The sequence below is a fragment of the Taudactylus pleione genome, unplaced genomic scaffold (genome assembly GCF_031769625.1).
Source record: "Taudactylus pleione unplaced genomic scaffold, aTauple2 ptg000040l, whole genome shotgun sequence".
Lineage (NCBI taxonomy): Eukaryota > Metazoa > Chordata > Amphibia > Anura > Myobatrachidae > Taudactylus > Taudactylus pleione.
Genome location: NW_028284442.1, coordinates 19,817,226 through 19,834,501, shown reverse-complemented (window position 1 = coordinate 19,834,501; position 17,276 = coordinate 19,817,226). Strand labels below are relative to the sequence as shown.

The 17,276-nt window shown below is 44.0% G+C and overlaps 1 protein-coding gene across 1 annotated transcript in view; it reads left to right on the top strand.

Annotated features, from left to right (window-relative positions):
* FGD6 (FYVE, RhoGEF and PH domain containing 6) overlaps nucleotides 1-17,276 on the top strand; it is a 159,189-nt gene that overhangs the window by 87,033 nt on the left and 54,880 nt on the right. Inside the window, exons 3-4 of the mRNA XM_088454574.1 lie at nucleotides 13,645-13,783; nucleotides 17,099-17,166. Of these exons, the coding sequence (XP_088310700.1) occupies nucleotides 13,645-13,783; nucleotides 17,099-17,166 (207 nt within the window). The remainder of the gene's footprint in view (nucleotides 1-13,644; nucleotides 13,784-17,098; nucleotides 17,167-17,276) is intronic.

The following is a 17,276-nucleotide window of genomic DNA, read 5'->3' as shown; positions in this document are numbered from 1 at the left end:
AAATGGTCCAGTCATAAAAACCATTCTAAAATATGTTATTTTTTCCAACTATAAATGAAGCATTGAGATTATCGGAACAGTCTGGAAGTATAATGTACTGATTTACAATAAACACAAAGGAGGCAAAATATCTGTATAGAGTGCTACATATAATAATCATGTAATCACGCAAAAGTAAAACATTTGGGAATTAGCTGACTAATATCTTTTTTGTCCATGTTACAATGTTGGTATAGTTTTATTGTGCTGATGTGCATATAGGCTGTGGGGCACGGTCAGAGCAGTCCAGCGATGTAACTGTCATATTCTCCCCCAACCCCAACAGACATTTATAATTGGCTAACCAGCACAAGTTGAGCTCCTGGTCGCTCTATAAATACACAGAAATAATTTAAGCCATGTTAAATGTTTCTCATATGCAAATAATAAATTACTAATTATACCCCTTTCACATATACACCAAAAACCAGGCTTTTTGCCATAGCAGGAGGCTCGACCTGGGTCTTGACTATGTTATGTATGAACAGATCCAACCCGGGTCTGTGACCCTGCTCTGTACCAGGATTATTCCCGGGTGTGACCCAGGTCGCCTGTAGTGTTTGTAGACCCGGGTTGCTCAGAAAAGTGTTTGATTGGCTGTTTGGTGCGCCTAACTGCAGGCGCCGGATCATATGATAGGGAGCACACACAGCAGAGTCCTTAGTGGGGCAGACGCAGCATGACAAAGTGTATCAGCCGCAGCAAAAGTCATTGGGGCAGACGCTGAAGGAGACACAGTGGGCCAGCAGCCAGCTGCAGGATACAGTATGACGGAATCGGTATGATTTACCGCCGGACCCATGCCCGGCGGTTGGAATCCCGACAGCTGCATCCCGGCAGAGGAGGAAATCCCGATCGTCAAAGGTAAGTATATACTAACTTATTTATACCCTCTAACCCTAACCCTCCCTTAGGGTGTGCATAATTAGCAAAGTAGCGTCATTACACACGTGACTGGGTTGTATTTTAGCCTGAACTGCTCGCAATGTTGTGGTAGGAAAAGGCTACCACAAGCGCTGCGAGCAGCTCCGATGGTTCTCTATATTCCGATTAATCCTACAACTGCCGGAGATGACGTGTGTTGCGAGTGGCAAAGGGGTGTCTTTATACAGGTGCGAGCACATAGTGCGGCTGCTCGCTATTACTTAGTGGGTCGGCTTTACGCGACGCAGTGCGAGCGCATGATTTAAATAGTCAGGCCCCTTTTAGCCAGCGAGCGGCCGCAAATAGCGTCTGTGTCTGAATCAGGCCCTTAATCCCAAAAAGAACATTTCCACTGCATATATATTGTTTTTTAATTTCAAGTGGGCTAATTGCCTTCAAATATAATATATATAATGCCTGAAGTCTTAGCTTGCTGAGAAAAGCATCACAAAATTGTACATTTATATTTACCTCTCTGGGGATCAGCCAGCCATACCTCTCCTCTACAGTATTGCACAGGTCAGAAGTAGCTAGTACTCTGGCATCATAAAACTCTACACAACATGTACACTGCAGATAACTCACAATAATTGTGGTCCCCGACAACCTGTAGAATAACGGAATGCCAGTCTTTGCGGTCATAGTAGTCTGCTGGGTTGTCTGTGGGGGCGATGATAGGAATGTGTGTTCCATCTATGGCTCCAGCACACTATGGATATCCCCGTCGCAGAAACCCTTTCACAATGTCATTCAGACGCTGGCTTTGAGGTAAGCAGATTATCCGGTGGTACAGAGTATCCAGCAATGCCTGCATCACTTCTGTTGCTAGTGTGCAAACGGTGGAGATCCCCACTCCAAACAAGCATGGGGTGGCATTTACCTGGGGTTGCCTACCACCACAACACAATCCCTAATCTGCAAGACGGTGGAATAGGTCGTCTCCAGCGGGTGGTCTGCCTGGTAAGAGCAAGTGTGAGGAGTTCCAGCACATACTTAACTACTTGTCAGGCATGGTCGCATTTTTCCGACCACACCAGTCTGTGCGTTACCTGATCTGGTCGCAATAATGCGTTAGTCAGATAAACAGTGCGGGCGGGTGCTGGAAGAGAATCTTCCCGCAGCTGCTGCTCTCAGAGGGACCTTCCGATCCCTCTGCTTTCCTGCACCCTCCCCCAGTGTCTGCCATGCTTGCTGCCGATCACTGCTGATTGGTCAGCACAGCAGGACCCCCCCACCAAGCGGCTACAGAGAATATGAGCAGCCGCTGGGAAAAAGTAAATTAACTTCCCATCACCCCCTAAAGTGTACCTGGTGCCTGAAGCTGCTGTGAAAATGAAAGTTGTGATGTTTCTGATGTTCCAATGGTGGCGATCCGGTGTTCTTCTTTGTTTTTTTTAATTAAATCATTTTGGATTCCTCAGTTAAGTGGTTAAAGGTGGCGAGAGTGCTGCATCCATTGGTCATCCTGAAACTCTTCCATAGTGGCCCTGAAAGCATCTCCATGCCCTCGGTCTCTGACCCATATTTATTGGCTTGAGGCAGAGGTGAAACGGAATATTCGGGAAACGCTGGCCAAGATAAATGCTCTACTCTGGCGCAAATAATGGCGTCGAGCATGAACCCTCTTCTTTCTGAAATGCTGGAAACCAGGAGCTCCATGCTACTCAGTTCTAACTCGTCGGCCATGTTTGCAGCAGTGCAGTCCCCACCCAGCAGCCAAGTCTCCGCCCAGATTTCATGATCTCATATTTGTGAGCCAAAAAAAAGTATCCCCTTTAAATGACACTCCAAATTCCAGGAAAGACTCTGATTCAGTATGATCGCGTTCAACCTGGGAATTTGCCGTGTTTTTTTGGTGTAGTGTGAAAGGGGGTTTATAGCTGAGACCTGGGTTGAAGCCAGGTTGAAACCCGGGTCGGAGCAGGGTCTTAATAAATTATTTCTTAGCAAAATAAAGAGAATTGTGAGCAAAACTTACACTCTCACCGCACCCCTGCTTCCCTGTGTTTGCATGACCTCTTAAGGCCTGCTGGTATTTTATCTACCACCATCTTTCACAGCTGCAGGTGCATGTGTTACTATAGGGAAATAGTGCTAAAGCTTCTCAGTGATAAGATATATATAACCAAAAACACATGGGAGCCAGACAGCTAATAAGATGCCGTATTTGAGATCCGAATATAACCAAATAAAACCAAACAGCTCATCTCTAATATATAATTGCATGCAGAGGAGATTGCTGCACTGCTGAGCTCAGTGACAACAGCCTCCCTGGACTCACCGCAGCCCAGCACACAGCAGCGACAAATAAGGGGGGAGGGGTGGGACAAACCTAGGCCCCTCCAACAAGCATGGGTAATTAGTAAACACTCCCCACCTCCCCTCTTGGTGCCCCTGGTCCAAGGTGCTAGGAAGGGAGCCAAATCTGCTACTAAATGCAGCTCCTCCACCGTTGACGTGAAAGGGTCCCTTACACTGCACATTATAAATTGAAAGAAGTAATAGATTTGTGATGCTTTATTAGTATAGCAAGGGATTGCATTAACAAGCTGTGTAGAGCAAAAGGCATGTAACAAAGGGTTAACAATTTAACTATATATCTCTTTGCACATAGGCCCTGATTCAGAGCCGCTCGTAAGCGGCCGCTCGTTCGTTCTGACCGATGTTCGCACATCTGCGCATGCGTACGGATTTTAATACACATGCGCGAACCAGTCAGTGCGGCCGAAAATCGTTTGTTCGCTAAATAGCGAATGCCTGCTATTTTGAGTGACAGGAGGAGGCGTTTGTGGGTGGTATCAGGGGAAGGTGCTTGAAAACGGAGAGTGGAGATCAGAACGCAGGCGTGCTTAAAGGTCAAAACGGGCGTTTTAAGGGAGTGCATAATTAACATAGCAGCGTCATTGTCCACGTCACTTGGTTTTTTTTAACTCAGAACTACTCGCAAAATAGCGGTTGAAAAAAACAGCCACAAGGATAGCGAGCAGTTCATACGCTGTTTGATGTACTCGATTAATCTAATAAATAGCGGACATGACGTATGGTGCGAGCGGCAAGGGGGCGTATTTTTCAAAATTACAATCGCAAGTTTTGCTCGCTCATTCAGACTTAGAGGCGTGAACAGACCGCAAAGTGCGAACTGTTCATTTGAATAGCCACCCCTTTTTATAAAACGAACGACCGCAAATAGCGAGCGGCTCTGAATCAGGCCCATAATGCCTTCAAGGATTTGTAAAACAAAAAAGTAAGTAATTTAATTATATTTAAGCAGACCTGAATTGTTTAAGTTTGGAATAATGTGGACCTATGGCAGCCGGAGGTATCAGTGTTTGGTGGCATTGTAAATGGGCAAGATTTTGTCCTGTGCACTGGAGCAGGAATGAGAATGTTTGTTTGTTTTAAATTAGTTTTTTTTATATACAGCCATGGCCAAAAGTTTTGAGAATGACACAAGTATTGGTTTTCACATAGTCTGCTGCTTCAGTTTTTATGATGGCAATTTGCATATACTCCAGAATGTCATGAAGGGTGATCAGATGAATTGCAATTAATTGCAAAGTCCCTCTAGGCCATAACAATGAACTTAATCCCGAAAACAAAATTTCCACTGTATTTCAGCCCTGCCACAAAAGGACCAGCTGACATCATGTCAGTGATTCTCTCGTTAACACAGATGAGAGTTTTGATGAGGACAAGACTGGAGATCACTCTGTCATGCTGATTGAGTTAGAATAACAGACTGGAAGCTTTAAAAGGAAGATGAAGCTTGAAATCATTGTTCTTCCTCTGTTAACCATGGTTACATGCAAGAAAACATGTGCAGTCATCATTGCTTTGCACAAAAAGGGATTCACAGGCAAGGATATTGCTGCTAGTAAGATTGCACCTAAATCAACCATTTATCGGATCATCAAGAACTTCAAGGAGAGAGGGTGAATAGTTGTGAAGAAAGGCTTCAGGGCGCCAAAGAACATCCAGCAAGCACCAGGACCATCTCCTAAAGTTGATTCAGCTGCGGGATCGGGGCACCGCCAGTGCAGAGCTTGCTAAGGAATGGCAGCAGGCAGGTGTGAGTGCATCTTCATGCACAGTGAGGCGAAGACTTTTGGAGGATGGCCTGGTGTCAAGAAGGGCAGCTAAGAAGCCACTTCTCTCCAGGAAAAACATCAGGAACAGACTGCAAAAGGTACAGGGATTGGACTGCTGAGGACTGGGGTAAAGTTATTTTCTCTGATGAATCCCCTTTTAGATTGTTTGGGGCATCTGGAAGAACGCTTGTCCGGAGAAGGAAAGGTGAGCGCTACCATCAGTCCTGTGTCATGCCAACAGTAAAGCATCCTGAGACCATTCATGTGTGGGGTTGCTTCTCGGGCTCACTCACAATTTTGCCTAAGAGCACAGCCATGAATAAATAATGGTACCAAAACATCCTCCAAGAGCAACTTCTCCCAACCATCCAAGAATAGTTTGGTGATGAACAATGTCTTTTCCATCATAATGGAGCAAAAGTGATAACCAAGTGGCTCGGGTAACAAAACATCGAAATTTTGGGTCCATGGCCAGGAAACTCCCCAGAAATTGTGGTCAATCCTCAAGTAGCGGGTGTACAAACAAATTCTGACAAACTCCAAGCATTGATTAGGAAAATATGGGTGGCCATCAGTCAGTATGTGGCCCAGAAGTTGATTGACAGCATGCCAGGGCAAATTGCAGAGGTCTTGAAAAAGAAAGGTCAACACTGCAAATATTGACTCATTGCATAAACTTAATGTAATTGTCAATAAAAGCTTTTGAAACTTATGAAATGCTTGTAATTTTACTTCAGTATACCATAGTATACCACAAGCTAAACGTCCTGAGTGTATGGGTCATGAAGGACAAAGTAGAAGTCAGTTGGTTGGAGAAGGTAGAATTGTGAGGGACGAAGAACAGACAAATAAAACAAATTTATTGAAGCACCAGCAGAGAAATTCATTACCAACTTTGCCTGTGCAGCAAATGGTAGGACCTTATTAATCCTGCATGCAGGTGAAGTATCTTAGTTCTACTTACCTTGACTTTTAGAAAATTCTGAATGCAGGAAGCAAAGAAAAACAAGCAGTTGGCAGTGCACTGCCACCTGTGGTCTCTAAAGGATATTGCAGCAGATCCTCACGCATGGCTTTGCAATTTATTTATTAAGTTTCTTATATAGTGCAACATATTCCTTTGCGCAATTGTGAACATTAATAGAAGAAAACTGGGTAATAATAGACAGATATATAGGTAGGAAGGCCCTGCTCGCAAGCTTACAATCTATAGGATGCATTTCCATCTTTATCAAAACCTCTGTACACCATTTATTTATCCTCCGTCAGGGTAGTACGTAGCCATTTGTCTACCTGAAATGGCAAGTAAAATCTCTTATCTCTTATATAAAAACAAACTCCGCTTTCATTCATTTTATACTGCTTGTTCATTACAATGTGCTCTCCAGCATGTGTGCTTTATGTAGGAACCCCATTAAAATTAAGGTGATCCGGCATTTTTTTCTACCTACCTGAGATTCAGCAGCAGCATTCATTTGGTTTTGGTCAAATCAATAGAGATTTCATTAAATTCAGTGGCTTATTAATATGGTATCACTGATAAGAACGTGGGTAACTGCCTCTCGCTGAATTGCTTTAGAGCATGTACTAGGACTGTATCCAACAGGGACTCCACACTTCTTTAGGATCATTTTGTTTCTGACACTATATTAGTCATCTCTGTTGGACTGGTGTTAAGAGATATATTTAATGAGCTCTTTAACTACATTTGTGCGTGTTCATGCATTGCTGTATAGCAAAATAGACAACCCATTGCTCTAGCAGTTGTGACACTACTAGATGTTTGTTTATTTATTCTTTAGATTTGCAAAACCTGGTGCATTATAGATTAATTTGTGTTTAATGGGTTTATTATTTAAACTGTAAATCACAAAAATATTACTTTTTATCACTCTTTCTGCAAATCAACCAAATGATTGTTTTTTAATGATTCTGCACAGTAAGCGCTCTCCATCTGGCTGTTACTGGGGGCTTACTCATTACTTGAATGTCTCAGCCTTGAGTCTGGAAAAACCTGAAAAATACTCAATTTACTTAATTTAATAATCATTACTAGATTTCCCAATAAGAAACTATTGGCCTAGGGGTGCCATGAGCAAAATGCTGATATTCTAGGGCGCCGTGATTCAAGAAAGTTTGAAACCGCTGCTCTAAACAATATAGTTTCAGTGCATTTGCATTATTATAGTTATAACTGATATTTTTATTAATGAAAAGGATCAGATCATGTACACACATCCAGTTGACATCCTTATGGTCATACTCCATTTGTGCTCTGCACTAATCAGAAAACCTTAGAGTCATTTCATCAAACATTTGGTATTAGAATGTAATATTTCCTATAGTAGAAACAATTTGCTATAAAATACACAATAATTTCATAAGCTACAATAATGCATAATATTATAAATTAATCTGTGTGTTGTATATCAGGAATTATTAACCAGTGAACAACATGAATATATTTATTTTGATGTGTCAATATACAAACAGTTCTGAGCATTTTGGTGCACAATGACACACATTTATATAATCTATTATTTGCGATTAGACATCCTCTTTGTTTGAAAATTGTGCAATAGGATGTGGTATATTTTATGGTACTTTGGAATGAATGAAAAGGGAATCCTGGAACCGCATTCTTGCAGTTTTTCTGTCTGATATGTGTTGGTGGCAGGCATCCAATCAGCCCTATTCACTCACTGCTGTGACTGCTTTATTCATTTTACCTGCTTCAGGGTGTCAAACCTGAACAAAAAACTGGTAGCAGGAAGGGTGCGTTCATCAGAAAGTGCAGAGATACCGGACATGGGTTCTGCCACTTAGGAGTAGGTGGGAGAAAGGTGTTTTTTCTTTTTTTAAATGTGTAGCAAATTATACATTTGCCTATGAAGCATGAGGCATGACCAATTTATGCTCTTTATATAGTGTCCCTGTATTATTTATTTTTATTACTTCACAGCTCCTCTTGCTTGGAAACTGCAGTTCCCAAAAATAATTGTATAACTGTGATCTCACTTGGTGGAGTTATCACAACTAATGTTACTACCTAGTTTGTTTTTGCGATACATACAGCTTGTTCATATTGACGGTCTCTCAGGGTTCGACTCGGCCCACAGAGGTACAGGGGAAATCCCTGGTGGGCCACACTGCCTGAGGGCCCCACTCCCTCCTCTAGGTGTCATGTTCCAGACTATGCATTGAATTGTACATTGTTACTCTATTAGAGTGGAGCAGGACCACTGATAAACATTGTTTCTCGGTTTACTTCTAATGAAACTACACCAAAATGTACCTAATGGTTAGCCAAGCAACTGTGCTGGCTGGCCATACCCTTTAAGCATGGGCCCCTATCACTGCGTTCCCTCGGTGGGCCCTTTATGCCTCAGTCTGACACTGTACTCTCTACAACACTATGGAATATGATGGTGCTCTATAACTAAATATATATAATTATCAGTGCTAACCCTTTGTATGGTGTATGACATAATATTTTTTTTTGTAAGAAAGTTTGCTCAAATGTTGGCAATGGTGTAAATACGTGACTACACTTTGATTTTCATACGACCCAAGTATCCTGATTAGGCAGGACCGGACCGCCTGTCAGTGGTAATTGTAAATATAGCACATAAAGGAATAATATGAAGCTGAACTCCTTAAAGTTCACTCCTTGTGACTTCTACTGAACACCTGCTAGTCTCTTAGCACTGTAGCGCACAGAAAGTGAATAAGCACATTTCTTCATCATCTGCCCATGTGAAGTGTACAGAAGTACATGTACTGCGCTAGGGGTTTGGTATGGGATCCCGGCTGTCGGGATGCTGCTGGACAGAATACCGTCAGTGACATCCCGACAGTCAGAATCCCAACAACATCAGGTAAGTACCCTAACGCTAACCCTTACCGTTACCCCTAACCCTCCCTCCCTGGTGCCTGACCCTAACCTCACCCCTAGTGCCTAAACCTCCCCCTAGTGCCTAACCCTTACCCCTAAACCTAATCCTCCCCCTAGCCTCAGATATTTACCTCCGAGATCCCGACGTCGTCGGGATACTGGCACGGGTATTTTGACCATCGACATCCCGCACGCCCGGATGCTGACTACCTCCCCTGCGCCAGTACTTTGTGGAACATGTTGCTTCTGTGTATTTGAAAATACTATATATTGCCTCATAATTTGCGAGTTGTAAATGTGCTTTTCAGTATTTAGTATATTTAAATTAAGTTATAAGTAGTGTTATCATGTAAAAATTAGACTAACGAGCAAGCTCCAGAATGTGGGGAATCTAACTTTCCATGTGTTTTCATACTCTAGGAATCCTACATACAAGATTTGTACCCGGTGAAGACTTTTTAAAATAAATTAATATGTATTTGATTCTCTTGTAACTGGCCACCACTCTACTATGGGGATGTAGTCTGGAACCCGATGGTCTAAATGCCGACCGACAGCTTCCAGACTGGTTTATCCCGACTAGGGACGAATGACAGGCGTCTAAATCTAGACGCCTGTCATTTGCCGGATGTCTGGAGACAGGCGCCCGGCATCCCGATCGAAGTGATGCCGGGCGCCGCAGCGGACAGCCGCGCGGGGGGGGGGAGGGTTAGGTTTCCCGGGGGAGACTTAGGGTTAGGCACCCCCCCGGAAGGTTAGGGTTAAGCTAGGGGGAGGGAGGGTTAGGGTTAGGCACCCCCGGGGGGAGGTTAGGGTTAGTCACCCCCCTGGGGGACTTAGGTTTAGGCAGCGGGGAAGGGGGGGTTAGGTTTAGGCACTTAGAGGGGGGGTTAGGGTTAGGCACAGGGGGGGAGGTTAGGGTTAGGCAACCCTAAGGGGGGTTAGGGATAGGGGGGTTAGGTTAGGTTAGTAAATACTTACCTTTAGGACGATCAGGATTTCCTCCATTGTCGGGCAGCCGTTATCGGGAATTGAACCGGCCGGCCATGCGGCCAGTGGTAATACATATCACGCCCCTACTATGCTATCATCTCATATGGTGCATATATTGACATGTATGGTTTGGACTCTTAGGTGGTGGTTCAATTTTTACGTGGGAATTTAGATCCTGGGCTAAGTGCCTGGGAACTATTCATTTAATTACTGCAATGGCCAATAGTTAGTTTGAGAATGCAAGGGATAAGTTGTGTTAAGCAGCTTCCCTCATGTTAAGTGCCAGGTGCAATACTCTCGACCAGCCCCACAGCCCTACGTAATGCAGATTTCTACTCACACCTCAGGAGGGTGCGAGCAGAAATCTGCAATACATATAGCCTTGTGTCTAGACTCTGGACTTCTATAGCTCCCATAGGATGCATCAAGCATCGCATTTTGGATGTGATGCATCCCGCCAATTATCACATGCATTTAGTGCGCTGTATGCATGATGAATTAAGCAAAGGACGGCTCTCCCGATCAGAGCTGTCCTTTGCGATGTGGGCACTTCTGAGTTTATGACCTGGGAGTTCCTCTTTGCTTGTGCGAGCCACGGGGGACGCTGGGAGAGTTCCTATTGGATCCCTCTATGGATCCCTCTCTGGGAGAACTCAGAAAAGAAGCCCATAGGCTTCTATTAGGCAATGCCATCTAAAGATGGCATTGTCTGTCAAGACCAAGCCCTGGAAATTTTTGCTTTCCGGAGCTTGGTGTATATGGAAAATGCGGTTAAACCTCCGAAAATGGCATTGTCCGAGGCTTGAACGCATTTTTCTGCATAGTGCATCCCGTCCTGGTGCTTTGCCCAGGGGCTAAATTACCGCAACTGAATTGAATTGCCCCCTTAGCAAGGAATAAGTAATTGGTATGTAGTTACAATGTTTATTCACAGCTATGGCAGCTTTGATAACTTATAAAAGCATGTACATTATTATTCTGTGAAAAATGATTATTCTAAGAGGGTATTTAAAATCAACAGTATCAGTGGCATGTTACATGCTGTATTGACAGATCTTCCGCAGTGTGCATTAATGCTAGAATTAAAATTTATTCCTATGCTTATGTATGCTGCAGTTTTGTGAAATTGTTGAAAAAATAATAAAAAAAAATAATGCATATAAAACAGGAAAACAAAAACGTAATGTTCAGTTAGATATATGTTGCTGCAGAGTGAGAAGGAACGTGTGAGATTTGATCTGCAGTAAAAACATCAGAGGCCTATTTAACATGCCTGAACAATGTCCCGAATTATTTGCTGCTACGAGTTTATGTGCTGAGAACAAGAGTGAAAGAAATGTTAGAAAAACAGTAATACATACCTCCCAACTGTCCTGATTTCATCGGGATGGTTATTTTTGAGACTGTACCGCCATCTTGCAATTTGCAGTGGGTTAGGAGATTTTCCTCTGCTGCAAACTCTCAACACTGGTGCCTCAATAGTTTTTGGCAAAAAAAAATAGTTTTTTTAAAGTGGAAAGGTGGCCTAGCACTTCATAAATGCTAAGCTCGCCCTCACTTAGGTATCCAGTAACATATACTACACATTTCATTGTTTGCACTCTGACAAATAGATTGCTTACTTAAGCAAGATGCTTTAAAATTCTCTGATAAGCCATCCTCATTATAAAGCAGGGAGACTATTACCATGTATCTTGACTGATCATCAAACACTACTTCCTTCCTGGGATATCAATGCTCAACGGTCAACAGACAGTAATGCCTGACAAGTCTTGAAACTTTTCAGCTATCCTACTGCTGGTTTTTCTAAAATATATTCATGTTGTTTTTCCTTTCAAGCAGCTAGTGCATTTCTGGCTGTATGGGTCCATCTAGAGACCATTAGCAAGCTGTTCTTTACTAGTTTTCATACTGTTACAGAGTTCCTATAACCTTGATGGTTTCCACAGAGCCGTAACTAGACTTTTTGGTGCCCAAAAAAGGGGAATGGCCTCATGGGGAAGGGCCAGGGAAGAGATAGGGAAGGCCAGGAGATGCTGGGGATGAAATAAGAGGAAGCTACAAGTGAGAATGATAATAAACAGAAATTTGACAGGCCCAAACAGCACCCCCTGACCTGTGGTGCCCTGTGTGATGGCACCGGCCACACTACCCTAGCTACGGCCCTGGGTTTCCATATAGATGATGTACATATACAGGTCCTACTTGGTGGTGTTGACTGCTTCTTTACAATCCAGTTGGTACAATTCATCAATGATTTTTTATATGTAGACTATAGTGATATAGGATGGGATGCTGTCAGTATCCCAAATAGCAGGGTTGGGGGAGGGTTAAGGTTAGGCACTAGGGGGAGTGTTAGGCACTAAGGAGGGAGGTTTAGGGTGTGGGAAGGGGGAGGTCAAGTTTAGGCTCTAGGTGGGAAGGTTAGGGTTAGGCACTGGGCATACATGCCTATCCTCCCGGTTTTCGCGGGAGGCTCCGGATTTTTCGGGTAACCCCCTGCACCCCCGGAAGGGTAGGCATTTCTCCCGCATTCTGCCCACTTTCTAGTGAAGTGGGCAGAATTAGGAGAATTTCCGCGGCGATCATGAGTTTCCATGCAGAGGGCGTCCTCTATTTAAAGCTAAGCCAATAGTGGGCAGTTTACCACGAGGGGGCGGGGCTTAATGACGCAATTCATCAGGACCCGCCCCCATCACCACCCACCTGCCTCTCCTCCCAGGGCTTCTCCCGGGGAAGAGACAGCAAAGATAGGCAACTATGCACTGGGGGGAGGTTAGGGTTAGGCATCGGGGAGGGAGAGTTAGGGTAGGGAGAGGTATTGTTATTCTAACCCTGTCGGGATGCCGGCATTGGGATTCTGACCGCTGGCATCCCAAACTCCGACATCCCATACCCAACCCTACATTCTGCCATAATGTATCAATTAGCTGTAGTATGGTAATTAATGTGTCACTCAAATGTCACAAAATTTCACAGGGCGTTCAACCTCTGCAATAAGCACAGTTAAGTTGGGTACACACTAGATGATAATTTGGACAATATGACAATTTCCGATGGATTGGAATGACAAATCATTCAAATCGTGCAGTGTGTACCCACTATGTCGGGTGGTGCGCGCTCCTGTTGGGCCATCAGCCGCATTGTCAGGTCGGTCCTACATGCAGCTCAATCTGACGATGCGGTTGACAACCCCATGCAGTGGGATGCGGCAGGGCTGACATATTGGGTGGTCGGGCACCTGATGTTTCGGCCCCTTGGCAAGGGGGCTCGCCCGTTGGATCGCTGGGTACACACATAGTTTGTACCCAGCTTAAGAAATACAGGAAAACTAATTGACATTAAAATAAGTAAAAAGATCCAAGATGTAATGTGAGCACTCTAACCTAATACGTATCCTACATGATTATAAAAGTGCAACAGAGTTGTGGAATAAGGAGGGAAAACCGGCTATCCATGAGATTTCCCAGTTCCAGACCTGGGTAACCAAAACCAAGACGGAACTCGTATTCTAAGTAGTTGTGAAGTGGGAGTGTTAGAATAATGATACATAATCATAAAATAATAATAGTATTCTTTATATACATTCATTGTATCATCTCCTGTTTGTATTGTCTTTCGAGCTGTATATTACTTAAGGAAAATAAGAGAATATGTGCCAGCCAGTCTTGCATTCATTTTTCTGCTTTTTGTTGTCATTTCTAGTGAGATTTCTCAAGAAGATCCTGATGATGACTTGGGTATTCTTCACTCTGATGAAGAGGAAATTCTCAATAGCTCTGATGAAGAGGAGTTCAGCTCAGATTCTAGCAAAGTCGATCTTGATAACTTGGAATTCAAATTGGTGTGTAGACCAGTGGTACATATTTAATGCATTTAGCCATATCCAGAGCATTACAAACTCTACTTGGGACTAAGGGCCTGTTCAACAAGGAACGCAGTTGCGTATACGTACGCATTCGGTCGATTAATTCACACTGAGCATGCGTATGCATCGCAGTGCGCTTGCGCAAGCCAGATACTGCAGTCAGAACTGCGTACGCAGAGGCTACACAGACTAACAACAGAATGATTAACAGGAAGTGCCGTTTGTGGGTGGTGAATGGGGGGACGGATGGCCGTGCGAATGCAGGCGTGCCAGTGCTCTCAACACGGTTACATGGGTGTGCATAGATTATCCACTGCACTACCAGATGCCTCCTGAGTACTCATAGCGTGCGCAGAAGTTAGCAATTCCTGAGTGAGGTCTAGGCTTCCTTATCTCTGTGTCTGGGTCCGATGTTACTCGATGTTACAGATTGTTTCACTATGTTGGGCAAGTGTACGAATGTGAGTAAGGGGAAGTGGGCGTCATTATGTCAGGCTGCGTCCGCAATGTGATTGTAAACATTTAAATAGCACCGCTGATATTAGGAACGCAGTTGCGTGCATATAAACAGAATAGTGGGCCTGATTCAGACCCGGTCGCAAGCGCTGAGCGCTCGCAACCGGGTCGATGTTTGCCCACTGGGCATGAGCACGACGGAGCCGGCTCCGTTGTGCGCACGCGCGAGACCCGGCTAGCGACAGGCGCTCCGTCGCTCCGGGTCTCACACCAAAGGGGGCGAGCTGTCGATGGTGATTGACAGCTCGCCCCGTTTGGGAGGCGTGGCCGGGGGGTGGCTTCACAAACGGAGGCGTTCCCAAGCGAACGCCAACCGTTTGCGGGCGGCCCCACTGACATCACCAGTGATGTCAGTGGGAGAGCTTCCAGCTCTATTAGAGCCAGAAGCTCTCTGGGGCTTGCAGCCACGAGACCCTACCACAAGGGTCTCGTCGCAAGCCCGATGGTCGCGATGGTCTTGACCATCGCAACCATCATCCTGGCCGCTCGCTATAGCTGTGGGTGGTCACCCACAGCTATGCGAGTGGCCAGGAGGCCGCAGACAAAAAAAAACGCCCTGCTTCAGAGCGACCGCTCTTTCAGAACGTCCGGCTCTGAATCAGGCCCAGTGTTCCTTGCTGAATCAGGCCCTAAGTTACTGAGTGCTGAACACCCGGATCTATTCAGTTTGGATAGGCACATGTATGGCCACTCAGCACTTGATTTTCAGAATCGGCTGGTTTGTGGTCGGATTTAAAGAGGAGTACAAAAGCTAAAATTGACTAGGACATAGCCAACAATTAATTATTAAGCAAGTGTTGAACATGCCATAAAGCCTCTTAGCAACATTTCAATACATTTTAAAAATATGATTCTATGAGCCCATCTCGTTTCTTAACTTAATATACAACAATTACTTCAATTATTATTATTTGTATTAACAATCTATAACTATATTTGATAGTTTTTCTTAGTTGTTTTTAGGCCTACTGCAGAAATCTAACAAATCTAAAAAATAAAAACAATTCATTTGAGATATTCCATTCAAATACATGTGGTAAACAAAGTATAACACAGCTGACAGCTGTGTTATCCATACCTATGGCCCAGTTCCCGAAAACCCACACTCCACATAATCACACCAAGTTCTCTTTACTCTTGTAACATTTAGTTCAGAAATAGCTGTAGGTTTTACATGTGAATTATGAAAAGTAGCAAACAATTTCTATTCACTAAAAATAAATCAAAGTGTGAATACTGAGCCTGATCCTGAGATGTACGCTATTGCATTCGTAGCTACAATCCTGTATGCTGCTGCTGCTGCTGTGCGAAAATATGCTAATGTGTGCAGCTCCCTTGGAATATATTGAGACGCCCACCGGCGGGTTTGCAGATCCAAGCAAGTGCGTACATACACGCAGCCGTGGTCGCAGATTCTTCAATACTCGACCACCTGAGTAATCCTATGGTTGCGCAGAATGGGCTTGGGAATTGTGACACCATGTTTTCTGAAAAAAAGATTGCAGATGTAGACAGATACATGCCCCAAAAATGGTCACAACACGCCCACGCTTTTGCTGCCACACCCTGTTACTTCCCACAAAACGGCCTCTGTTTGTCAATCACTTGCGAATAAATCCTCACTACAACCGTAGTCAAATTTAATTGCAATTCAATAGCCGCGCAATGTGTGGGCATTCAGACGATAATCGCTCAACTGCATAATTATTGGCATTGTGTGCATATTGTACATATCTGAATCAGGCCCACTGAACTTCCACGTTTTATAGTTTACTTTGTATGATATTTTATATACCATTTTACAATCTTTTTCTGTAGACTTAGAAGGTTACGGAGATTCATACATATTTGCTGACAAATATGTATGACACTGGACCTCATTCAGAGCCTCTCGCTAGGGCACGCTCGCTCGCTGGGAGCGATAATTGCACATCTGCACATGCGTATAATTTGCAGTGCGCCTTCGCAAGTCATTCGTTGCGATCTGAGTTTGGTAGCTCGCAAGCCACTTTCATGTCGCTGCTTTGAGTGACAGATAGTGCCATTTGTGGGTGGTAACAGGGGAAGGTGCTTGTGAACGGGGGTGTGGATGTGCGAACGCAGGCGTGTCTGACCATCAGAACGGCGTTTAATGGGTGTGCATAATTAGCAAAGTAGCGTCATTGCACACGTGACTTGGTTGTTTTTTAGCCTGAACTGCTCACAGTGCTTGGGGTAGGTTAGGTCAACACCAAGCGCTGTGAGCAGCTCCGATGGCCCTTGATATTCACGATTAATCAGACACTTCCCGGAGATGACGCGTGCTGCGAGTGACAGGTGGGAGGTTTTATAGTCCAGCGTAAGCTAACTGCCGTCGCTGACTAAGACATAGAGGGCGTCCTTACAGCGCAAAGAGCGATCACTTGATTTACATACCCGGCCCCTTTTTGCAAGCGAGCGATCGCATCTTGTGAGAGACTCTGAATGAGGTCCATTATGTATTGTTTTTAAAAGTAAACAGAAAAGCCCCAAATGGTATGCAAAAATATAACCATTATTTATTTCTTACCAGTTATTTATATAGCGCAGCGCTTTACTTTAAAAATGCAAATATGCAAAGTGCAGTTACAGTGACTGTTCTGTTCTACTATAATACACTGATAATTTTTGTTCAGTTGTGTTCTCTATTTATTTTTTAGTTATTACTTATTATGTGTAATAGAATTTAAATACAATGCACAGATTGAGCATTTTTTAATGCTTCTGCCATATTAACATGTGTACTCTTACATACAGAAAGCCAAGTCACAGAAGAAGTCCAAGGTTTATTACATTGCCAAGGAGATCATGAGCTCAGAGAAAGTGTAAGTTGTGTTTTCACTCATTAAGGGGGTTATCCAATTAGCCACTTATCGCATGTTTTAAAATGGGGAAATTAGCCTGTACCCTAAAAAAGGTTAACTAATATAGGGTA